Source organism: Sinohyriopsis cumingii, unplaced genomic scaffold (genome assembly GCF_028554795.1).
Source record: "Sinohyriopsis cumingii isolate HCF-2022 unplaced genomic scaffold, ASM2855479v2 utg001870l, whole genome shotgun sequence".
Classification (NCBI taxonomy): domain Eukaryota; kingdom Metazoa; phylum Mollusca; class Bivalvia; order Unionida; family Unionidae; genus Sinohyriopsis; species Sinohyriopsis cumingii.
Genome location: NW_028316076.1, coordinates 870,483 through 896,917, shown reverse-complemented (window position 1 = coordinate 896,917; position 26,435 = coordinate 870,483). Strand labels below are relative to the sequence as shown.

At 35.3% G+C, this 26,435-nt stretch overlaps 1 protein-coding gene across 1 annotated transcript in view; it reads right to left on the bottom strand.

Annotated features, from left to right (window-relative positions):
• Nucleotides 1-4,009: 4,009 nt before the first annotated feature.
• The window catches only part of LOC149771404 (mitochondrial inner membrane protein Mpv17-like), a 70,419-nt gene continuing 47,993 nt past the window's right edge, over nucleotides 4,010-26,435 (bottom strand). Inside the window, exons 4-8 of the mRNA XM_089948507.1 lie at nucleotides 21,423-21,518; nucleotides 20,506-20,538; nucleotides 16,906-16,958; nucleotides 7,439-7,534; nucleotides 4,010-4,565 (exon numbers count right to left, since the gene is read on the bottom strand). Coding sequence (XP_089804633.1) covers nucleotides 7,441-7,534; nucleotides 16,906-16,958; nucleotides 20,506-20,538; nucleotides 21,423-21,518 — 276 coding nt within the window. The 3' untranslated portion in view covers nucleotides 4,010-4,565; nucleotides 7,439-7,440. The remainder of the gene's footprint in view (nucleotides 4,566-7,438; nucleotides 7,535-16,905; nucleotides 16,959-20,505; nucleotides 20,539-21,422; nucleotides 21,519-26,435) is intronic.

Here is a 26,435-nt window from a genome sequence, read left to right as displayed (position 1 = left end):
CAATCACGTGGTTCGTGTCCCGTTTGAAAATATCTGGGGCATCTCCGATCTTGCTCTGCTCCTCTATACCAACTTCTGAGTTTGAACCCCATGACATAGAAAAAAAGGGGTATTTTCTTTGCATCTTGTTTTTGGACATAAATAATTCTGTTTCCGGATTTGATCGGCGCAAAACCGTCTTTTTGGAGCAGAAGCGCTAGGCATGATGTTTGTTAAATATAAACAAGAAATATATTTCAGAGAGATGTAAATGATATACAATGACGCTAACACCTAGTAAATTTTTGAATGATAAACCAATATGTATGTGTCCCCTAGTATAAATAGGTATCATTTGGCATGATTTTAATTGGCTAGTTTTTCAAATGTATACAGGTGTTACATTTTGGGGATTTACTCCCGAAGCCGTCAAACGCAATGCCTAAATAAATGTTTTGCGGTGCTTTTTTTGAACATAACAAATGTTTTTTTTTTTCTTTCTCAACCATCTGTTGTTCAAGCGATCATTTCACCGTAACAGACTGACTTCTGTTTGACGATTTACGTCAACAAAGACACGAACCTGGCTTAACCAATTAAACAAAAGGCGATGGAGCAATTTTGGTTTTTACTAATAAATTGAGATCACTAAAGCCAATTGGCCATTATTATGAAAAACACACATGCATTCAGTCTTCACAGAACACACCAATATATAATAATTCTCAGCATATATTTATTAACATTACAAAACAACAAACAACAGAAAGTATCACATAATTTCTTTATAATCGATTTCAGATTTCTATAAAATATGGCATGCCTCGCCGTTAAATAAAAATGTATAAATATGTACCAAGATTATTGTTCAAAGTCTTGTTAAGCACAGTTTTAAAACATGAATTAAAGTGTATCAACATTAAACTAATGAAGTTCAATTGTATTTTTCCTATTATAACATATATGAGAAAATTGAATGTTCTTTCCATAATCAGTCGAAGAACAATTTATAAAATTATAGCAAACATTGACTGTGTCATATTTTATCAATACTTTATGACTGTTTGAAATTCAAACTTTGTCGCCCAATTTTCGGTCATTTAAATCTGCAATAATAAGTTGAAAATTAGTCTTTCGGCTAAGTTAATTTTTTCATCAATATAATGAACAATATATACACTCTTTTTTAATCTGACTTTCCATAGCTTTGTGTGGCTTTGTTAGGCTTTGTCGGGCTTTGTCTGGCTTTGTTAGGCTTTGTCGGGCTTTGTCAGGCTTAGCAGTATTTAGTAGGACCGTTCTTGCATTGATTATCAAAATATTTATGTATAGAATGGACACGTCGGGCTTTCTAATTTACAACTGAAGTTGTATAGAAGTCTATGGAAATTTAGGGTAAACATATGACTTATAGCGGAAATGGCAGGAAACTCGCCTTATCGGCAATGACTATTCGCTTTTTGACAAAATAGAGTAATATCTTCGTCGCATTACACGCGTATCAATCTTCTCTCTCCCTCTCTTGGGGGCATGTGCAGATGTAAAGTTGAAAATAAGAACGAATGTTAGTGTTACCCATATTGTGTATTTCACAGAGACTTTGTATTTTTCAAGTCACTTTGGCTGAATAAATTGATGATGCATACAACATTATTTATGTTGTAATCTGTATAGTGTTTTATATCAACCTCAACACAAAGAATAACGATATACTAAAACAGCAATCACAACAACAACAACTTATCTATGTTAACTGAATTGAAACTTCCTAAATAGCTTAAAAGGTCAGTAATTGCATAAGTGAAGAACATAGATCTATGAGAGTACATGTATGTATAGAGTTAGTGGATGGGGATAATTTTCTAACACCTTTTTACAAACAATTTATCCTGTTTTATTGTTTTCGAGCCATGATTGAGCAAGAATATACTTTAATGGTACAACACCCTCTTGGTTCACCTTCCAAATCACTTAGTTTTCTACATTTGCTAATTCAAGGTACACTTTTAAAGGTATTTCGTATCGCTGATTGGAAGTTTTAAACAACTTGATTCCGCCTCGCCTTCTGTATAAAACGTACTGAAAAAAAGACTAAATGAGTAAGAATATTAAAGTCTAATGCAGCTCTAAATAAATGTTCTGTTAAGTTATAAATCCAAGTTGGTCCAGTAGAACATCCTGCGCATTTTAGCTATTGTTAAAAACCTCTTTAAATTTGGGAAAATGATATAGATTGACGCCTTGTTTTTACATGTTGTGTGTTGTTTTAATAGGACTTCCTTTACAACAGAACTACCGATACAAATATAATTTATGATATGTTCAGCAAAGTCATCCAATCGCCAACTGAAGCAAGTATATACATTTAAAAGAACATTGAATGCATTCAACAGTTTATGATTGCTTGCACGCTTAGTCGCAGGTCTTAAGAGCGTGATAATCAAAAAGATATTGCTGTAATTAAATGTTTCATTTTCGGACTGATCATCTTGTTGATAAATGTTTGACATCTGTATAATACATTTATTTTTCTATATATTTATTGAAATTCTGTGCATGTAACTTCTAAATTTGGCTAGTGATAATTGGATCTCACCTTAACGGGATTTTTCATTTGATTCACATCTGTTCTCTCATGTTTGAATGCTGAATAGGCAAATGATGAAAATGGGCGGATATAGTTCATTTAATAATCATAAAATAAATTTTGCATATCAAGGATATCTTTTCAATATATTTATGTGTGTAAAATCTCGCTGCAAACAGGACGTTTTAACTTTACAGATGGGTCGGATAATTAGCAATTTTGGTACAACTCTACAATGAATTCATGCGTGTTTCCAATAGCATTTTGATGTACTTCTTTCGTACATGTCGTAGATTTATTTGCCTGTATTGGACATGTATGGTATAAATGTATCGTGAGTTTCCCGAGTTTCTCACATGCATGAAATATTAATAAAAATACCAGGGACTGTTATATGCACCAGCTTATCTTCTTATAGTTTAGCTAAGTAGCTGGTATTTGATCTTTGGATCTAAAGGGAGATACAACGTTTTCGCAACGTGTAATTTGATAGCGGAGATCTCTCTACAAGTTTTCCACCGGGCAATGGAGGACATGGCTTCGGGCGTGTGTATCGCCAGCTTTGAAAGAAAGATACACTCAAAAATCGCGAACAAGAACCAATCGTGTAAACGGGGACCTTCCTACCAATCATGATGGTACGTTATTCTATGCTAAAATAGTTGGGAGAAGCAAGATTTTACCATTTTTCCAACCGAGGACATCCTCAATTGGAGGTGTGTCCTCGGTACCTTGGTGTGTAATCTCATGAATATCATCAGTTTACACCAAATACAAATGCACACACACAGAGATACATACACACACACACACACACATACACAGACATAACTCTGATAGCTACAGTGAACTTTCATCAAGCCAGGCTCTACAATAATTAGATTAAGTGAGGTTCATTAAAATCTGACTGGTTAAGAGCATAATTTAAATATCAGCATATGAAAGAATATTTATTGCCAAGATACTGGCTGTTGATATCATTGCCCAGAGACATACAATGGCAGCTGACACTGGCTGTTGAGATCATTGCCCAGAGACATACAATGGCAGCTGACATTGGCTGTTGAGATCATTGCCCATATAAATATAATGGCAGCTGACACTGGCTGTTGAGATCATTGCCCAGAAACATACAATTGCAGCTGACATTGGCTGTTGAGATCACTGCCCAGAGAAATACAATGGCAGCTGACACTGTATGATATGTGCAGAATTTGAAACCAGAATCAACAAAGTTTGGGTAAATCATTGCTAATTGATAACTGAAGCAATATTCAAAAGGCTTTCAACTTATGGGATTAAAAATTTTATTAAAATGAGAAGTACAGTGCAGATTTTAATAAACTGATTAAATTATGATACCAAGAATAAAACATCACAAAATACAGCGACAAATAAAAAAGCTCTATAAGGATTTGCTGTGAATCTAAGAAGTTACTTAAACTTCCTGTGCAAAATTGTGTGGGCTTTTCTCCCAACAACAACAACAAAAATCACCAGTCATTATGCCAATGACAGTGATTTACAGAGAGGTTTTTAATTTCTGGTTTGCAACAAGAAAAATAACTGGAAAAAAGTTGTACATATGTGCAATTAAAATTAAATTCACAGTTAATTAAAGCATGATAAAAGTTGAGCGTTGAATTTTGCACTAAAATTTTTTGTGAATAATAAAAAAACACATCATAATCACTGGAGCTAATTTAAGACATTCTAAAGGCACATATTCTGGTACTATACAAACTTCTCTGCAAAATATGAAAAAAAGAATTTGAATCAAGGCATCATGTCAAATGTGGCATCATTGTGATTGGATCATAAAAGCAATTTGAATGATTTTGAAACCTAAATTACATATTCAATTTATAATTCTCTAAGTTGAAGCTCTGGTAGAATAACCCATCTGTGAAAAAAATTAGGAACACTTGAAATCACTGCAATGCTTCCATGTTTCCATAAATGGGGTAAATGATTCTGAAAGTCCCGTTCTTTCTGGAATCTGAAAAAACACAAAACAATTACAATGTAATCAACCATAAAACAACTCACCTATACAATATCCAGGAGCCATGTTGCAAAGAAAATTCCAGCTAAAGTGATCCTGACCACAAAAAGTAACCTAATGTAACAGCATAAGAACATAAAGAACAGCGTTTTCTATGATAGCAAAACAGAGTTATTATAATGTGTTGATAAAACCAGATGCTAATTTTGATATTTTTTTTTGTTCAACTCATTGTTTTAAAATCTACTTCAAAATCTATTATTACTGTCAATCCTGATTTTATCAGGTAAAAGTCACAGCTTGAGCAAGCTTGCAATGACAGCCAACAAACCATTATTAAAAGCGTAGTTCATGCATCAATAATCACCTTGAATCACTGCATGTTCAATACACAGTTAACCTTTCAAAGGTAATCTAACCCAATATGCAAGACATGATCATTAACACAGACAGTTAATATCAATGAATGAATGTGTTCATTCTTATTTCTAATTACACTGGTAATAATGGGCCTTCTTTCTTGACTTGGATGCATACAGAATGCTAATGATTCTAGCAAGAACAGAGCTTGAACATTTAGTCAAAGTTAGTAAGATATGAAATATGGGTCACAGTGACTTACTTTTGTGATGAGAGTATAATACTTATCAAAATGCATCCCTTCATCCATTTTCATTATTGAAGGTAAAACAGCATCTATACATTGTGAACAAAAACCAAGCTTTATGAAGAAAATTAACCAAAGAGTACCAATAATGTACGGGGCCCCGAGTGGCTGAGTGGTCTAAAGCACTCTCCATTCCGGATCACTGCCATATCACCTCTGCCTGCGAAAGTTCAAGTCTCGAATTCAGTCAAGTGGGTATGTGAGAAAGCTTGCGAGTAGCTTCTCATGGGTCGGTGGTTCTTTCCGAGGTTTTCCTGGGTTCTTCCTTCACCATTAATACTAACCGCCATGTATAGCCCATCATGTGCTGAAAAGTGGCGTTAAACCCCACAACAACAACCAATAATGTACATGTTTACTAAGTTATCATAGTCCCATCAAACACATCCACATGAATAATAATATATTTCATTAGCCGGCAATACCAGAGTGCTTTCTGTCAAATTTGGTAACGTTCTGTTAAGGGATGTAACTGTGGCAATGTCTAGAAATGAATTGGCATCAGTTTAGAAATCTGAGGACATTCATGCGTGAATGCTTGCTGTCAATTTGGTGAAATTTGATTGATCAGTTTTTAGAAAGAGTTTTATGTTGTTTTGGGGGGTCTGTTTTTAAATGATGAGGTGGCACACAGCCTGGATTGCAGATTCACGCAACGTTGTATCAAGCAAGTTGTCTGTAAATTTGACAAAAGACTCAGAGAAGAGATCAGTTAAAGTTTTTTTTCTCTGCTTATGCTTAAATTACAAAGCAATTGTGGCTTGTCTGGAGTGTGGTAATGCTATCTTTCTGATGTTAACTCTCAGGTTAAGATTTGTATTTATGTAAAAACAATTCAGACATTATTATTTGTATAGTTAAATAACATGTCATTTTGATTTATCATGTGGTGTACTATACCTTTCGATAAAATGAGGTCAGTGTAACCCTAATTTCATGGTCCACTGAGTTAAGTTATCTTTTTCATTTTTCTAAGGCACAATAGCCTAAGTGGTCACACAGAATGGCATGAAACTGATTCGTGACGAGTACTACATCCATAGTAAAAACAAGATGACTGAGACCAGTATTGGAGAACATTGAATCTGTCTCATTTTCTCCAGGTTAAGGATTGCATTTAGATTATTATCTCTGACACTATGAAAATTAGGTCACTCTGACATATATTTTTTAGTCCAGTGATTTCGGTTAACATGTGTTTAGTCTATTATCTCAGGCACTACTGGCTATGAAGTCTGGTGTGTAACTGTATTGAACTCAGTTAGAATTTGTATCAATGTTATTTTCTCCAAAAAATACCCACAACTCACAGTTTTATGCAAGTTGGTACATGTATTTAGATGTTATTTTCTCACACACCATAACATACAGTTTTATGCAAGTCGGTATTTAGATGTTTGAATCTATGGTTCAACATAGGAACACAAAAATCTGCAAAGATTGTTACCACATGAATAACAAAAGAGACCCAAGTCGGCACAAAATCACTCAACTGGCTGGCATCTGCTATTTAGCTAATAGCAAGATTAGTTGGCCATACATTTGCATCAATAAAACCTTTTATGAAGATAGTTTTCAGGTATTTGTTGAGAAATTTCAGAAAGCAAACATAGATGTCAAATGGCACCCATGATGAATTGGTACATAGCAAAAGCTCTCTTGGCCTGTAAAATTCTGATGAGATAAATAAAATACATGTATGTGTTTTTACCTGTAAATGAATCAGGTAGTAAATAATTACCAGATGACTACTTTAATGACTATTGTTTATTTTTGTAACAAATAACAGATGATAAGATGATGTAAATATTGGCAGCACATAAAAATGCCTGTATATTAAGGTAACTTACACGGCTGCATATCAATATCTGCAGCACTAATGACTAAGTGGACGATAGTGACTCATCCACATGCTGCATAACCTATGTGTACTGATAATTGCATCAGGTTGAATACCTCAACATTTAACTGTAGTTTTAACAGGTGTGGAAAAATCCCTTTCCACACAGTCTGGAGCAAGTTAAATATCACTAGGCAAATAAAATGCTTTGTCACTTCTGCAGAATTGTATAAAGTATTTTCTGAAATTTTCTGAAAATTCAAATTCAGGGCATAAAGATCATTGTATAATGTTTCCAGCCATGTTGTGAAGTTTCTATCAGCTCATATAATGTAGTGATTACAGTCAGATGATTTTTACCTCTACTGCAAGACATTTTTATGATTCAATTCACGCTCTGATTTCCATGCAAGGTAGGTGTTCCAGCCCACTGACACCAAATTGACAACCAAAACTCTGAAAGGTAAATTATTATTCTTAATGTTAACAACAAAGTACAGTGTGACCCCGCTATAACACGGTAGTTGGGAGTCATATAACCCGACCGCGTTATAGACCGAAACGTGCTAAAATCAACCAGGTCAGTTAGCTGAAGAAAATTATGCATGTACCCAAAAAAAATTGCGGGGAGGGGGTGTAGGTAATAAATGTGGGCGGTAAAATACGTGCTTCATCGGCACAGTTACCATCTTAAATTGATGCATATTAAATGAGAAATACGCTTGTAATGAAAACAGAGAAGACATATATAATAGTTTACTTTATTTAGAGAACCACGAATTGGTACATATACGTAAATACTGTTTATATATACATGTCTGATGTATAGCATGAATAGTATCAACACCGTGTACTCACCTGCGAACATCATCATATACACTTAATCCACAATACAAGTGATTCCATCGAAAATATGCACACACGCAGCTTTAAAATCTTCAATAATTTTGTCACAGGTCATATTGATCTGAATTCAGTGAAACAGTATAGCACAATCACATAACGAATCACGAATCACATTTACTTTTCAGTACGACTAAAGTCGGTAAAGTTGGTTGCGTTTTAAGCCACCGTTGGTAGCGTTCGTAAGCATAAACTTTTTCCCTACAGAAAGAAAATTTCACGGCACAGTTAACGTGTTCCAGTCACGATGGAAAATGCAAAAATCCATCAGATTCCATCACTTTCATTTAAGTTTGGTACTGACTTCCTTTGATGAAAAGTTCTTTGTTTTTATTGAAAGGTTGTAGTCGGCTTTCTTTGATGAAGGGTGCATGCGTTATTGAAGTCACCGCTAAAGGACAGCTTTGGAGAACCAAACAAATTCCCATTTCGTATTGCGGCGGCAACATCAGATAATTGTACTGCATGACTGAGACTGATTTTTTTTTCTTCTCCATTTGCTGAGTACGTTTTTAGAATAATCGGTGATTTAAAGGTAATCTGCTTCCTTTGAAATTTCAGCAAACTATTTCATCTGGGTACACTTTTTAAAAAGGAATTGGCTGTCGTTTGGACTATTCTAGTTACTGTCCCTCCATGCCTATTGAATAAGCCAATAAGTAAGATGTAGTTTTTATTTTTTATTTTTTTTACATTTGTGGTAGCAGCATGATGCTGCCTTCCACGCATTCGTCTGAAAATTAACGAAGGTTCAACAGACGATAAAGATGCAGGTGTTCTGGTTTGATGACAGGGATTATTACAGAAAATGTGAGTGTTCTGAAGGATTGAATTCTGAGTGAAAAGAAGAGGAATTGTATTTACCATCCACATACAAATGTCAGTCTTTGTAAATATATTAATTACAAGTGCGGCCGAAAATCCGATGAAAATAGATTACTAGATAATACCTCGTACGGTTGATCTCCGTTACCAGAAATGTCAACAACATAAAAGCGGATATTTCACAACATACAGTGCTGATGATTGATCTCATGATAAGCGGATTATAATATAGCAATGCATTGTTTAGATGGTTTGTCAATATTGACAAAGAATTTGTTTTTGTAAAAATATATAAATTTCATTGCATTTTATATCCAGTTTGCGGCTTCCTTTCATGGGGCCAATGAATTTCTGCACTCCAAACCAATGGCTGTATATAAAAGTTTAAACAGCCAACAACGTCGCCAATAAAACAAAATCGCCACATGGTATGATTTGCCGCCAATAAGGAAAAACAATCCAAGCTTGCAACATTGGCGAAGACCTACGCGACCCCAGAATAAACTTTTTATGCGTTATTTTTCGTAATTTTAAGAAGAAAAAACTACTTTTTAGTGTACGAGAAAAAATACATACAAAATTTCCACGATCGTCTTGTATTATTCATACGCGATCTCTTCCCCAAAATGATAATAAAGATTTTACGTGCTTTCGTACCGTTAAGAAGATTTTTTTGTGTACAAGAAAAATACATGCATATGAAATTTCGGGAGTTAGACCACGACCATGTTATATCCGAATTCGTGTTATAATGGAGCACGCTATAGCGGGGTCGCACTGTAGTTGCAAATATTAAACAAATTGTTAAGTAACAACCACTAGAATTGACAGTTGCAAAATTTAAATCTTCAAATCAATTGATTTCTAATCAACAACAGACTATTTCAATTTTGGGAATTAGTAATGGTAGTGGTGGTGGTGGTGGTCGAAGGCTGTGATGAAAAAAAGTTTCCAAACCATAAACAGTTTGAAACAAGCATTCTCCCACTGATTTGCTTCAAAATAACTAATTATATCCTTTCATCCATGATATTATATGAGAAATTCAATTATCATGAGAAAAAATATCCTAGTTTGAAAAAAAATCGTGCCCAGTCCCCTTAAATGGTTGGTCATGTATTTAGCTGCAGACCTTTGTAACGATCCTTTTTTGCGACCACATGTAGAGTTTTAAATGGCAGGAAACATTTTTAAGCAGATATCTAAATGGTCAAAACTTCAGCTGGCTTAAGGAATTGACTGTTTCAAGAAATTAAATCTGTAAATGAAAGAAAAAAATCAAAAAGCTTCATATCGAATGAGTTTGCTGTTATGTATCTCATTTTCAAAAAAGACTGTACATCATTTATATAAAAGACTGATGTGCAGTCTTCCATACTTTCACAATACCAACTTTGCATCCCACAATGCAGCATACATAGGGACAGAAACAAAAGCCTTCCAATTATTCCCTCTTTATTTCTTGCACTTTATGCAGAATAACATTATTCTTCATTATTCGATCCATATTAGGACCTACTTTAAATAAATGTAGTAACAAGGGTCAAGGAGACATTGGTATATTTCATATGTATTCTTCTATAATATACCACACCAATACAATACTGATAGTCTCTCTCTTTGGAGAAAGTGGTCTATTGTCTGTTTCCCCAACTATAATATACCATACAATGTAGTAACAAGGTGTATGGGAAAAGTGGTACATGGTTTGTGTGTCCAGTTATAATATACCAGGCAATGTAGGAACAAGATCTATGGAGGAAATGGTATATTGCCTGTGTGTCCAACTACAACATACCACCCAGAAGGAAGTGGTATATAGCCTGTGCCCATTTATAATATACAATCCAATGTACTAACAAGGTTTATGGGGAAAGTGGTATATTGCATGTGTGCAGAACTATAATCATCATTGGCGACTCGGTCTCGAAAGACCATGCGAATAGCGCCCTTGGGGTGTTGTCTGTCTCTGTTGGCATCGTCTGCTGTGGCTGTGCAGGCCTATACGTGAGTGACAGTCCCTATTGCAGTTGGTGCAGACATACTGGGAAGTCTGCGTTACTGTGGTTGCTGCTGCGTTCTTCTTTCTCTTACGTTTCTCTGCCGCCAACTGGCCTCTTCTCGCATCAGCGACTGATATGTCATTGTTTACCATCAGTCTCCAGGTGCCTCGGTCCTCGGTCAGCTCTTCCCAGCCATCGGGTGAAATGTTGCATGCCTTCATGTCCCTCTTGCACACATCTTTGAAACGGAGAGAGGGGCGTCCGACTCTTCTCATGCCAGTGGCCAGCTGTCCATATAGGATGTCCTTTTGCAGCCTTCCATCCTCCATGCGTCGGACGTGACCCAGCCATCGAAGGCGGCGTTTAATTAGCAGGGAGTACATGCTGGGGGTACTTGCACGCTGCAGGATCTCGCTGTGTGGAACACGGTCTTGCCAGCTGATTTTCAGGATGCGTTTTAGGCACCGTATATGGAAGGAGTTGAGCCTGCGTTCTTGCCTCATGTAGGTACTCCAGGTCTCACTTCCATATAGGAGGGTGCTGAGAACGCAGGCCTGGTAGACTCGGACCTTGGTGTGCTCTGTCAGCGCGTTGTTTTCCCACACCCTCTTCGTTAATCGAGCCATGATGGTGTTTGCCTTTCCAAGCCTTCTGTCCAGCTCCATATCAATCGAGAGAGTGTTGCTGATGGTTGACCCTAGGTAGGTAAAGTTGTTGACTACTTCCAGGGTGACACCGTTGATTTTGATTGAAGGGGCAATGGTGGTATCTTGCACGCTGACATTTGTTTTTTCCAAGCTGATGGTAAGACCAAACTGCGTGCAGGCAACAGCAAAACGGTCTCCCAGTCTCTGGAGGGCTTCCTCGGTGTGGGCCACAAGAGCTGCGTCATCTGCAAAAAGCATCTCCCTGATGAGCACAGCTCTCACTTTGGTCTTTGAGCGCAGTCGTGCCAGGTTGAACAGCCTCCCGTCGGACCTGGTGTGTAGATATATGCCATCCGTGGACGTGTCGAAGGCGTAGGACAGGAGCAGGGAGAAGAAGATCCCAAAAAGTGTTGGTGCCAGCACGAAGCCCTGCTTCACACCACTGTTAATTGGGAAGGAGGTTGAGGAGGATCCATCATACAGGACTGTTCCCTTCATATCTGCATGGAAAGAGATTATCATGCTGAGGAGTTTTGGGGGGCAACCGATCTTACTCAGAAGTTCAAAAAGGCCCTTCCTGCTGACCAAGTCAAAGGCCTTGGTGAGGTCGATGAACATCATGTAGAGTGGTTGACCTTGCTCTCTGCTCTTCTCTTGGAGTTGTCGTAGGCAGAAGATCATGTTTGTCGTCGACCTGCCTGCTCTGAAGCCGCACTGTGATTCCGGGTACACACGGTCTGCCAGCAACTGCAGCCTGTTGAGTATGATGCGGGCGTACACTTTAATAACAATATTCAAGAGCGAGATCCCTCTGTAATTATTACAGTCTCTGCGGTCGCCCTTGTTTTTGTAAAGGGTCACAATTGTGGCATCACGCATGTCTTGGGGGACTACTCCTTCCTCTCAGCAGCGGCAAAGTAGCTCGTGCAGTGGTTTAATCAATGCTGGTTTTCCACGTTTGATAGCTTCGGGCGGGATGCTGTCACTACCTGGTGCTTTGTCGTTTGGAAGGCAGTCGATTGCTTTGCTGAGCTCCTCTAAGGTTGGCACTTTGTCGAGCTCTTCCATGGTGGGCAGATTCTTTATGCTGCTGAGGGCTGCATCAGTGACTGACGTTTCTCGGGAGTATAGTTCTGAGTAGTGCTCCACCCATCTGGCCATCTGTTGCCCACGGTCTGTGATCTTCTCTCCCGTCAGGGATTTCAGGGGAGCGACCCCTTTCACTGTAGGGCCTAGAGCCTTCTTGATGCCACTGTACATACCTTGGATGTGTCCGGACTCGGCACTGCGCTGGATCCCTTCACACAGTTGTTGCCAGTACTCGTTCGCACACTGTCTAGAAACGCGTTGGGTGTTACTTCGGGCACTTCTGAGAGCAGCAAGCGTCCGTTCGTTAGGGCATTTTTTGTAAGCTATGAAAGCTTTTCGTTTCTCCTCGATTTGTGGTTCCATCCTTGATAGGTGTGCATTGAACCAGTCCTGGCTGGGTCGTTCCTTCTTGCCAAACGTTGACATAGCTGTACTGTAGATGGCACCCTTCATGGCGTTCCACTTGGCTGTAGCGTCGTACTCAGGCAGGTCCTGGAGAGCCTTGTTCAGGGCAGACACATACTTCTCCACCTTGGCAGGGACTGACATCTGCGCAGTGTTTATACGAGGACGTCCTTTTGGTTTTGAGCGGTGTAGCGTGTGTGGCTGTAGTCGCACTCTGCTGCTCACAAGGGCATGGTCGGAGTCACAGTCTGCACTGTGGTAGGTTCTGGTGGAGAGGACGCTGTTAAGGGCAGAGCGCCTGGTGATGACCAAGTCGAGTTGGTGCCAGTGATGAGATCTGGGGTGTTTCCATGACACTTTGTGTTGTGGCTTATACTTGAAGAAGGCGTTTGCGATGCACAGGCCATGGTAGGTGCATAGCTCCAGCAGTCTCTGGCCGTTTTCGTTGGTCTTTCCAGTGGCATGATATCCGAGGCAGGTAGGCCATGACTCGTGGTCCGCACGTACTCTGGCATTAAAGTCGCCGAGGAGGAATAGTGGTTCATTTTTGGGGCATCCTTTGATCTGTTCGTCCAGCTGCCCATAGAACTGATCCTTCACGTCTTCTGATGACGTGAGGTTTGGGGCGTAGACACTGATGATGTTGACAGGACCTGAAGCAGTGGTGAGGCGGATGGACAAGAGACGCTCAGTGCCCCCTGTGGGAGGTTCAACCGAGGCCAGGAGATTGTTTTTGATGGCAAAGCCCACTCCGTGCTGACGGGGCTCCTCAGGTTCTCGACCCTTCCAGAAGACGGTGTAGTTTTCCTCTCTGAGGGAGCCACTAGAGGCGAGCCTGGTTTCCTAGAGGGCAGCTATGCTGATATGTAGTCTGGTGAGTTCTCTATCGATGATGGCCGTTTTTCTGGTTTCGTCCACTTCTCTGAGGTCGTCAGAGATGCCTGTACACATGGTGCGCACATTCCAGCTTGCAGAACTATAATATAACATCCAATTTATTAACAAGGTGCATGGGAGAAAGTGGTAAATGGCCTGTGTGCCCTAGTATAGTATACCATCCAGAGTAGTAACAATGTTTATGGGGAAAGTGGTATATTGCTTGTGTGCCCAAGTATATTATACCATCCAGTGTAGTAACAAGGTTTATGGGGAAAGTGGAACATGGTCTGTGTGCCCAACTATAATGTACCATCCAGTGTAGTAAAAAGGTGTATGGGGAAAGTGGTATATGGTTTGTGTACCCAATTATAATATACCATCCAGTTAAGTATCAAGGTTTATGGGGAAAGAGGTATATGGCCTGTGTGCCTAATTATAGTATACCATCCAGTGTAGTATCAAGGTTTATGAGGAAAGTGGTATATGGCCTGTGTGCCTAATTATAGTATGCCATTCAGTGTAGTAGCAAGGTTTATGGGGAAAGTGGTATATGGCCTGTGTGCACAACTATAATATACCATCCGGAGTAGTAAAAAGGTGTGTGGGATAAGTGGTATATTGCCTGTGCACCCAAGTGTAGTATACCATCTAGTGTATGGAGGAAGTGGTATTTCACCTGTATATCTATCTATAATATACCATCTAATATACAGTGGTTCCCAGCTAAGGAGAAGTGATATATTACCTAATATAAGATGCCATCCAATGTACATTGGTCCTAAATGCTCCTCCAGGAAACCATAAATGTGTCCTGTGATATAAACAAAGTCACCTTATATTCAGGTAATATGATATAGGCAAGGTCACCTTATAACGGGTTACTATGATATAGGCAGGGTCACCTTATAATGGGGTACTGTGATATAGGCAGGGTCACTTTAAACTAGTGTACATTATATGGAAATATCTATTTTAGCCAGGCCATGTTATATCAGGAGACCATGTTATATCAAGCACCATGTTATATCAAGGACTGTGTTATATTAAGGTATGTATTATATTATGGTATGTGTTATATTATGGTCTGTGTTATAATGATGTACTGCAAAATGTGGACCCACTGCTCCTTACAAAAATTTGAAGACAAAACTTTAAATGCAGAATCTTTAACATTGGTTGTTCTCATGCCAGATAAATGACATATATTTCACCACTGACTACTGCCTGTGAGATCTGCACAAAACCAAATACATGTTTTGATCCGAGGTTGAGGATAGAAGAAATTAGATAAGATATAAGGATGTGCATAGAAGGCTGTCATACAAAGCTTTAGTGAATTCTTTCCCTAGCCTTGAAAGAAAACAGTTTTGTATTTATTATATAAACCTTTTTCTTTCTTTCAAAATATATTTTAGTTATGTGGTGTGAATGAAACTTAAAACAAATTAGAAACTGTGCATTTTTGATTTCTTAGATGTCAGTGCAAAAAATCTAAATAGTTCCAGTGCATATCCATATTAAACACCAGACAAACCAAATAAGATTAAATAGTTAAACAAAAAAAAAAGAATCTAGCACTAAAAGTTTAAATCATTATTAATAGATACAGTATTCAATTATGAGGAGTGATAACTAAACTAACAATAACAAAGATTAAAATGTGTGAGGAACCAAATGAAATTTATTTAGCATAATTTGGTCTTTGTTCCATCTCATGTAGTTTTAAACAGCTGGTCTTTTGACCATCAAATAATATTTCAGTAGGCATGGTAACTCTCACCCACATTTACAAACCAAATGCACAAGTTTTTGTTCTTTCAGTCATAGTGACCTTGACCTTAGATGTGTTGACTCTGAAACTAACAGGCATTTTTCTTGATCCAAGAGCAAGCCATCCACAAAGTTTGGTAATTTTTTATAGTGGAAAACTTAAGTTATTTATTAGAAACCATTTAATCTTTCAGTCACTTTTGTCGGGCTCTTCCTCACCCCACATGCAAACCATCAACGATATTTTGTAACCATAGAGATATTGAGCATTTGTGCAGGAACTGTTTTTGAGACACTTTTACATTGAACTTTGACTCCAAAATCAAAAGAGTTCTTACTCCAAGGCAAACCATCCACAATGTTTGGTAACTGTAGATTGTAGACAACCAAAGTTATTGTGTGGAAGCAGAAACAAAATTGGCGATAGACGCACATACACATATATGGACTGGCATAAAAGCAAAATAATTATGCCTGCTTTATGGTAGGCATGTAACAAATACAACTACTATCCCCATATTAAAAGCTGTGTTTTCTCTTTCAAGTGTAAGTAACATAAATGACTGGTATTATCTGTAAGCTGGTAACAAGTTGACAAGACACTCGATGGATTAATATTAAATAAAGTTGAATACACCTTAATAGGCTACAGCGACACTGCTTCTTTTGCAATATAAATTTATTCAAATAGCATTAGTAACCAAACACTATTTATAAAGCAATGTTAAATATAGTTTTGAAAACAGATCACAGCAACTCAACTTTATCCAAATATACACCTACACTGATGAAATTTTGGACTAAATAGGTCTCATGAAATACAAATTATAGTCATGATTGACAGAAGGGAGAAAAGTATGGATGGAAAAAATAATTACAGCCCTGATGGGCAGAAAGAGCAACTGATGAATGAAAACAGTTCTCTTCTCAAAATTCGCATCTACAATGATTAATGGACTTCCTTCAAATGATGGAAATGACAAGATATCAAAGAAACAATTGAGCCAAAGGAAAATAATCTCAGATTATCTTGCTTTTTCCTGAGTGTTTTAACCATAACAACTTTATATGTTCACAGGAAAAAACAAAAAACATAGAAGATCAATATTTGGCATGCTATGCCAGCTGAGTTCTCATCAATCTACTCCCACTTCAGAGCTAGTGTGTGTTTTGGAGCAGGGGACATGTTTAGTCATGGTTCTTGAACAACGTCTTAAGCTGCAATAAATTTGCAAGCCTCTCAAATGGCTTGATAAGATGAAAGGATGGAAGGCGGATGGTTTGCTCTGAGGAGCTCTAAGCTTACCTGTGCTGTACTGGGACAAAAGTGAAGTTACATGCCTGAACAAGTGGCCAGACCTGTAAAACATATCTATTTGATAAAATGTATCATTCACAGCAATAATTATATATTGTCAAACTCATGTTTTCATTAGATTTATGCTCAAAATTATGTTAGGTAAAATAATATATTAAAATGTGTAAAGAAAGAAAAAGCAGCAACAAAATTAACATAGAATCCAAATTTCTGCAATAACTTTATATATTTATATGATTCAATGGTTTACTCTCAATTTAAATATATAGAAAAAATATTTATTTGTTTAGAACACTATACAACACAATCTCAAAGAACATTATTTTATTCCATTCTATTTTTAAAAATGACTTATTAATTTCACAGCAAACAGAGATAGAATCTTACAAATATATAATACCTAACTGATTGGCATTTCAGGTAACATGAGAAGGCAAAGATTTCTTTTTAATATTGCTAAAAATGTTCCAGAGGATGCTAATAAAAGCTACATGTAGTTGGTTTTTTGGCATCTTTGTTTTCTTCATTAAGGACTAGGATTAAATTATTTTGTTCTAAAGGTATGATGTGCTGACACAGCAACACAATGTATATAAAGTAAAGAAAAAATAGTGTGATTATCTTATGTAACCTCAACAGCACTTGCCCTCTGGCAACTATTCAATTAGAATATATTTCTGACAAGAAAAGAAAATCAGCTTTTAACTTTATTGTCTTGAGCTTTGTAGCTATAAAGTGTTTAAACACCTGTAGAAACATAATGACCAAACCAGCTTAGTCACCAACACCGCTATTGTTCAATTATCCCACAAAGAAATACGGTATAAACTAGACCTAGTCACCTCTGAATTAAGCTTAGTAAGCAACATCTATAATGATAATACCAAAAAACGGACATTAAGCAACAATTTGAACAAGACCTAGTGAATTGTACTTTATTGTTGTGTTTATTTGACAGTTTAGTGGATAAATCAAGGAATATATATATATATATATATATATATATATATATATATATATATATATATATATATATATATATATATATATATATATATATAGAGATATATATATAGAGAGAGAGAGAGAGAGAGAGAGAGAGACCTGTAGCTATTATATATTCATTTCATGACCTTAATGATACAAGAATACATATATTCGATTTGATTTAGATTGGTATAGATAAATAAAACCTCTGGTTATAGCAATCTCAGCCAATCAAACACCATATCATTTAATTACTCTGCTAAGCTGAACTCATCTAAGCTCTTCCTGAAATAAGAAATTTTCTGAAGTTTGAGTTAAATATGGTCATAAAAGGTCATTAGATTGGTAACAAGCTTGGTCATTAGATTGGTAACAAGCTTGGTCTTTAGATTGGTAACAAGCTTGGTCACTAGATTGGTAACAAGCTTGGTCATTAGATTGGTAACAAGCTTGGTCATTAGATTGGTAACAAGCTTGGTCACTAGATTGGTAACAAGCTTGGTCACTAGATTGGTAACAAGCTTGGTCATTAGATTGGTAACAAGCTTGGTCTTTAGATTGGTAACAAGCTTCACTATCTAACATAATATCACTGAGAAATTTTCCTACCATCTCCAAAGTGGGTCCTGGGACTCTTGGAATTAAAAAAATTGTATACATAATGTCCTGTACTGGGAGGTTTCAGAGTTTATAAAAGCCAAGATAACATGTGTGTTAGTTTCTGGTTCATCATAATATGATTGAAGACACAACATGGTACCACTGTGGACCCAATACCAATTTATAACATTGCAGGATGCAATAATCATCATGAAAAATTAGTGTTATATCTTTATTTCCTTTTCAGAGTCTATTGTTTTACGCATTCTACTTTATCACTGCTCAATATATTATGCTATACTCAGTATATCACACTTCTTACATAGCACAGTTCCCACTATATCACACTACAGTATATTGTGCTATACTCAGTATATCATAGTTTCACATATAACACATTTCTCATTATAATTTTATTATTGGTTATGGACCCTGACCACCACATTACAATGGGGAAAATCCATAGGTGTAAAGCAGGTTGAACAGTACTAAGGAGTTATTAACAATGTTATACAATACAGTGGTCAGTGAGAATAGTTTATAGGTGTATTGAACTATCCAAATAAATCATTGATCAGCATCACACAATACAGTGGTTGATAAGCATGGTTGCAAAGTGGGATGAACTGTCATAAAAGACTTACTTAGCAATATTAAACAATGCTCTGGTGGCCTAGGGGTCAGAGCTTTCACCTTGTGTATAAGAGGTTAGTGTTAGAACTGGTCAGCATGGTGTCAGGATAATGTCATTGGGTGGGACATGATGCATATCTGTGGCATTATGCACCAGTGCTAGACATTACTATAAACTGCAACACAGCAGACATCATAGTGATATGACTGATATTTTTTAAAGCTATGTTTAAAATCCAAATCACACACACACACACACACACACAGATAACACATATTAAACAACACAATGAGGCAAAATGTTTCTATTTTCCAATAATATTAACATGATGAATACAGGTTTCTTATTTTTTAAAGTTCTTTCTTGTTTTTCTACTTAGAAATGCAAAATGTGAACAGAGATTTTGCCATTTTACTCTGCATCTTAGCTTTTATAATCTGGCTATTGTTTGGGTGAAATTGGGAAAAGGCGCACATTTCTAGGACTGTAATTTTATCAATATGCAGATATGTCATTCATAATTGACAGAATGTTCTTGTTGATATAGACACCAAGGTGAAACAAAATTAGCACAGATTCATAGTCACTATGGTGGTAACAAGAGCAGCCAGATCACCAATTAGTTTGCAGAATATAGAGCATCCAGACTGATAAAAAGGTCATTCAATGAGAAATTCAGCATCTGGAATGGAAACAAGGTCAGCCAATCAGAAATACAGCATCTGAGACAGATGCAAGGTCAGCCAATCATAATAAAGCATCTGGGATGGACGGAAGGTTGTCCAATCATAAATACAGCATCTGGAATGGGAATAAAGTCAGCCAAACATAAAAACTTCATCTGAAATTGGAACAAGGTCAGCCAATCAGATACCGCATCACCTCATTTATATGCTGAAAGTAAATAGTTATAATTATGACTTTATCGGGACTTATCCATGCTACACCCTTTTTAGGCATCCATTACCATGAAGGACAACAGATACTGGACTGGATTCTACCATGTATTGTTTGGCTTGAGCAAGGATCACTATTATTATGCCCAAACTATAATTATTATTTGTATTATATCAACAAAGCTAATGCCTATATAAATCCATGATTTGAACTATTTATTGTTCACTCTTGTCTCTCCTTTAATGCTCATGATGAATAAGTATACTGTTATAAAAGTGTAACTAACTCATCAATCACATTTTTAAAAATTAAGGTTTATTGAACTTAAGTTTAGTTTTTACAAACTGCTTACCTGATAATTGGTATACAACACAGCAAAATAACAAATTTATCATTATATAAAATGCTTACCTGATAATTGGTATACAACACATCAAAATAACAAATTTATTGTTATATGAACTGCTTACCTGATAATTGGTATACATCACAGCAAAATAATCCTAAAAAGGAGACAAAAGGAAAATGAAACTGAAGTCTTAAAACATGTTAAAATATAAGATATATTTGTAGTGAGATTCTTTACTTCTGCTGTCTTTAGTTTTGTCATGGTCCTGACTTGCAGATAATATGACTGGATCTATTGCTACAGTACACTGGACTTTCAAAAAATACCAAGAGTTTTAAGACAATGGTGATATATCTTTTAATGAAATATTCAAATTTTATAGTCTCAAAGATATCGCTGCCATAATACATTAAAACTACATTGGTGACATGGTCATTTTCCTTTATGGCATAATCCAAAATTCTTATAGTTTCAAGAGCAAAAATTGTTGGTAACTGTGACTTTTATTTAACTATAATTGGTATTATCTTCCAAGATGTTTATACATACTAATAAAGTTACATAACTACCTATACAATTGTCATAGAAACTAAGCTAAATTCAGAAACTTGATATAAATCACTGGAGGGTGAATCTTCATCAATGTTACCTACTTATGCTGTGGTGAGTAAATACAATCCCAGATAAATGTACCTACCTAGCTTCATGACTGTGCATACCAGTATCAGTGAAACTGAGTTGAAAAGTATATCATTGTGACCTACATAATGAGTAATACTACCCATCAAATGTTATGACTGTAAACAAAAGTGTCAGAGAAAGTGCTCAATGTAAAACCTTAAAATTGACACCTATGATGACAGCACCATTGGACAATTAATCATTATGTCTCACCTGTGATCCAGAGTCAAAATAAAAAATGACAAGAAGTAAAACAATTAGAAGCGTATCAATTATGATCTTTGTTCAACTCCCACCAAAAATTGTCAAGTAACAGTTATACTGGTATGAAACCTGAGAATATGATGTTAAAATTACCTTGTTAATTCTGTCTTTAATCTCATGCATACTTTCTCCTTTCATTGCAGCCATGGCCATGAAGAAAAACAGAATAAATGATGGTGCAAACACACCCTGAAACAGAAACAAAACTACAGTAAAATTCCAGTCATTTGGAGGGTGATGGTGAGACATTAAATTTTCCTGACAAAGTGGTCTGGAAACTGCATTTTCATCTTCAAATTGTTTTATCTTTCAGCATCCTTAGTTCCATACCATGATGTATGTGTTTGTGTGCAGATTGTTTTTACTGCCAGTATCCCTGGCTCCCTACCCTGATGTGTGCTTTTGTCTACCATAGGAGATTTTTTAAATTTTTTAAAACTACTTAGAACTTTTGGCCACTTTTAACATTACTGGCTTTATTATACAGAGGAAATGGGAGCTAATTGTCTTTCACACTGCGGAAGCCATTTTGGGCTGAACTGGGTGGGTACTGATCCCATAATGTTGGATCACAAGTAGACTCTGTACCAGATGAGCTACCTTGGATCTCTAGGAAATTTAACATAGACATATTCATATTGATATAAAAATTATACTTATCTGTATTGATATAAAAATTAGACATATCCATAGTGATATAAAAATTAGACATATCCATATTGATATAAAAATTAGACATATCCATATTGATATAAAAATTAGACATATCTGTTATACAATGTAATATGTCATACAATGTAATCTCTCATACAATGTCATCTCTAATACAATGTAAGCTCTCATACAATGTAATATGTGTCATACAATGTCATCTCTCATACAATGTCATCTCTCATACAATGTCATCTCTACAATGTAATCTGTCATCATCTCATACAATGTCATCTCTCATACAATGTAATCTCTCATACAATGTAATATGTGTCATACAATGTAATCTGTCATACAATATTTGACCACAGTCTATTTAGAGATAAAATCTTTTAAGTGATAACAAATAATTACTGATGAACAAAGTGCAATTGGATGTTGGGCTGTAGCAAAGGCTCATAAATGACCTATAGCAAAATGAATAAAAAATAATGGTTATGATGGCAAAGTGAACATATCCATTTAATTAATGATAGCAAAGTAAGGCTAAGATATCCATTTAATTAATGATAGCAAAGTAAGGCTAAGATATCCATTTAATTAATGATGGCAAAGTAAGGCTAACATATCCATTTAATTAATGATGGCAAAGTAAGGCTAACATATCCATTTAATTAATGATGGCAAAATAAGGCTAAGATGTCCATTTAATTAATGATGGCAAAGTAAGGCTAAGATATCCATTTAATTAATGATGGCAAAGTAAGGCTAAGATATCCATTTAATTAATGATGGCAAAATAAGGCTAAGATGTCCATTTAATTAATGATGGCAAAGTAAGGCTAAGATATCCATTTAATTAATGATGGCAAAGTAAGGCTAACATATCCATTTAATTAATGATGGCAAAATAAGGCTAAGATGTTCATTTAATTAATGATGGCAAAGTAAGGCTAAGATATCCATTTAATTAATGATGGCAAAGTAAGGCTAAGATATCCATTTAATTAATGATCGCAAAGTAAGGCTAAGATATCCATTTAATTAATGATGGCAAAGTAAGGCTAACATATCCATTTAATTAATGATCATAAAGTAAGGCTAAGATATCCATTTCATTAATGATGGCAAAATAAGGCTAAGATATCCATTTAATCAATGATAGCAAAGTAAGGCTAAGATATCCATTTAATTAATGATGGCAAAGTAAGGCTAACATATCCATTTAATTAATGATGGCAAAATAAGGCTAAGATGTCCATTTAATTAATGATGGCAAAGTAAGGCTAACATATCCATTTAATTAATGATAGTAAAGTAAGGCTAAGATATCCATTTAATTAATGATGGCAAAGTAAGGCTAACATATCCATTTAATTAATGATCATAAAGTAAGGCTAAGACATCCATTTCATTAATGATGGCAAAATAAGGCTAAGATATCCATTTAATCAATGATAGCAAAGTAAGGCTAAGATATCCATTTAATTAATGATGGCAAAGTAAGGCTAAGATATCCATTTAATTAATGATGGCAAAGTAAGGCTAACATATCCATTTAATTAATGATGGCAAAGTAAGGCTAACATATCCATTTAATTAATGATGGCAAAGTAAGGCTAACATATCCATTTAATTAATGATGGCAAAGTAAGGCTAATATATCCATTTAATTAATGATGGCAAAGTAAGGCTAAGATATCCATTTCATTAATGATGGCAAAGTAAGGCTAATATATCCATTTATTTAATGATGGCAAAGTAAGGCTAAGATATCCATTTATTTAATGATGGCAAAGTAAGGCTAATATATCCATTTAATTAATGATAGTAAAGTAAGGCTAAGATATCCATTTCATTAATGATGGCAAAATAAGGCTAAGATGTCCATTTAATTAATGATAGCAAAGTAAGGCTAAGATATCCATTTAATTAATGATGGCAAAGTAAGGCTAACATATCCATTTAATCAATGATAGCAAAGTAAGGCTAAGATATCCATTTAATCAATGATAGCAAAGTAAGGCTAACGTATCCATTTAATTAATGATGGCAAAGTAAGGCTAAGATATCCATTTAATTAATGATGGCAAAGTAAGGCTAAGATATCCATTTATTTAATGATGGCAAAGTAAGGCTAATATATCCATTTATTTAATGATGGCAAAGTAAGGCTAAGATATCCATTTATTTAATGATGGCAAAGTAAGGCTAATATATCCATTTAATTAATGATAGTAAAGTAAGGCTAAGATATCCATTTCATTAATGATGGCAAAATAAGGCTAACATATCCATTTAATTAATGATGGCAAAGTAAGGCTAAGATATCCATTTAATTAATGATGGCAAAGTAAGGCTAAGATATCCATTTAATTAATGATGGCAAAGTAAGGCTAAGATATCCATTTAATTAATGATGGCAAAGTAAGGCTAAGATATCCATTTAATTAATGATGGCAAAGTAAGGCTAAGATATCCATTTAATTAATGATGGCAAAGTAAGGCTAACATATCCATTTAATTAATGATGGCAAAGTAAGGCTAACATATCCATTTAATTAATGATAGTAAAGTAAGGCTAAGATATCCATTTAATTAATGATGGCAAAGTAAGGCTAAGATATCCATTTCATTAATGATGGCAAAGTAAGGCTAATATATCCATTTAATTAATGATAGTAAAGTAAGGCTAAGATATCCATTTCATTAATGATGGCAAAATAAGGCTAACATATCCATTTAATTAATGATGGCAAAGTAAGGCTAAGATATCCATTTAATTAATGATGGCAAAGTAAGGCTAAGATATCCATTTAATTAATGATGGCAAAGTAAGGCTAAGATATCCATTTAATTAATGATGGCAAAGTAAGGCTAACATATCCATTTAATTAATGATGGCAAAATAAGGCTAAGATGTCCATTTAATTAATGATGGCAAAGTAAGGCTAACATATCCATTTAATTAATGATAGTAAAGTAAGGCTAAGATATCCATTTAATTAATGATGGCAAAGTAAGGCTAACATATCCATTTAATTAATGATCATAAAGTAAGGCTAAGACATCCATTTCATTAATGATGGCAAAATAAGGCTAAGATATCCATTTAATCAATGATAGCAAAGTAAGGCTAAGATATCCATTTAATTAATGATGGCAAAGTAAGGCTAAGATATCCATTTAATTAATGATGGCAAAGTAAGGCTAACATATCCATTTAATTAATGATGGCAAAGTAAGGCTAACATATCCATTTAATTAATGATGGCAAAGTAAGGCTAACATATCCATTTAATTAATGATGGCAAAGTAAGGCTAATATATCCATTTAATTAATGATGGCAAAGTAAGGCTAAGATATCCATTTCATTAATGATGGCAAAGTAAGGCTAATATATCCATTTATTTAATGATGGCAAAGTAAGGCTAAGATATCCATTTATTTAATGATGGCAAAGTAAGGCTAATATATCCATTTAATTAATGATAGTAAAGTAAGGCTAAGATATCCATTTCATTAATGATGGCAAAATAAGGCTAAGATGTCCATTTAATTAATGATAGCAAAGTAAGGCTAAGATATCCATTTAATTAATGATGGCAAAGTAAGGCTAACATATCCATTTAATCAATGATAGCAAAGTAAGGCTAAGATATCCATTTAATCAATGATAGCAAAGTAAGGCTAACGTATCCATTTAATTAATGATGGCAAAGTAAGGCTAAGATATCCATTTAATTAATGATGGCAAAGTAAGGCTAAGATATCCATTTATTTAATGATGGCAAAGTAAGGCTAATATATCCATTTATTTAATGATGGCAAAGTAAGGCTAAGATATCCATTTATTTAATGATGGCAAAGTAAGGCTAATATATCCATTTAATTAATGATAGTAAAGTAAGGCTAAGATATCCATTTCATTAATGATGGCAAAATAAGGCTAACATATCCATTTAATTAATGATGGCAAAGTAAGGCTAAGATATCCATTTAATTAATGATGGCAAAGTAAGGCTAAGATATCCATTTAATTAATGATGGCAAAGTAAGGCTAAGATATCCATTTAATTAATGATGGCAAAGTAAGGCTAAGATATCCATTTAATTAATGATGGCAAAGTAAGGCTAAGATATCCATTTAATTAATGATGGCAAAGTAAGGCTAAGATATCCATTTAATTAATGATGGCAAAGTAAGGCTAACATATCCATTTAATTAATGATAGTAAAGTAAGGCTAAGATATCCATTTAATTAATGATGGCAAAGTAAGGCTAAGATATCCATTTCATTAATGATGGCAAAGTAAGGCTAATATATCCATTTAATTAATGATAGTAAAGTAAGGCTAAGATATCCATTTCATTAATGATGGCAAAATAAGGCTAACATATCCATTTAATTAATGATGGCAAAGTAAGGCTAAGATATCCATTTAATTAATGA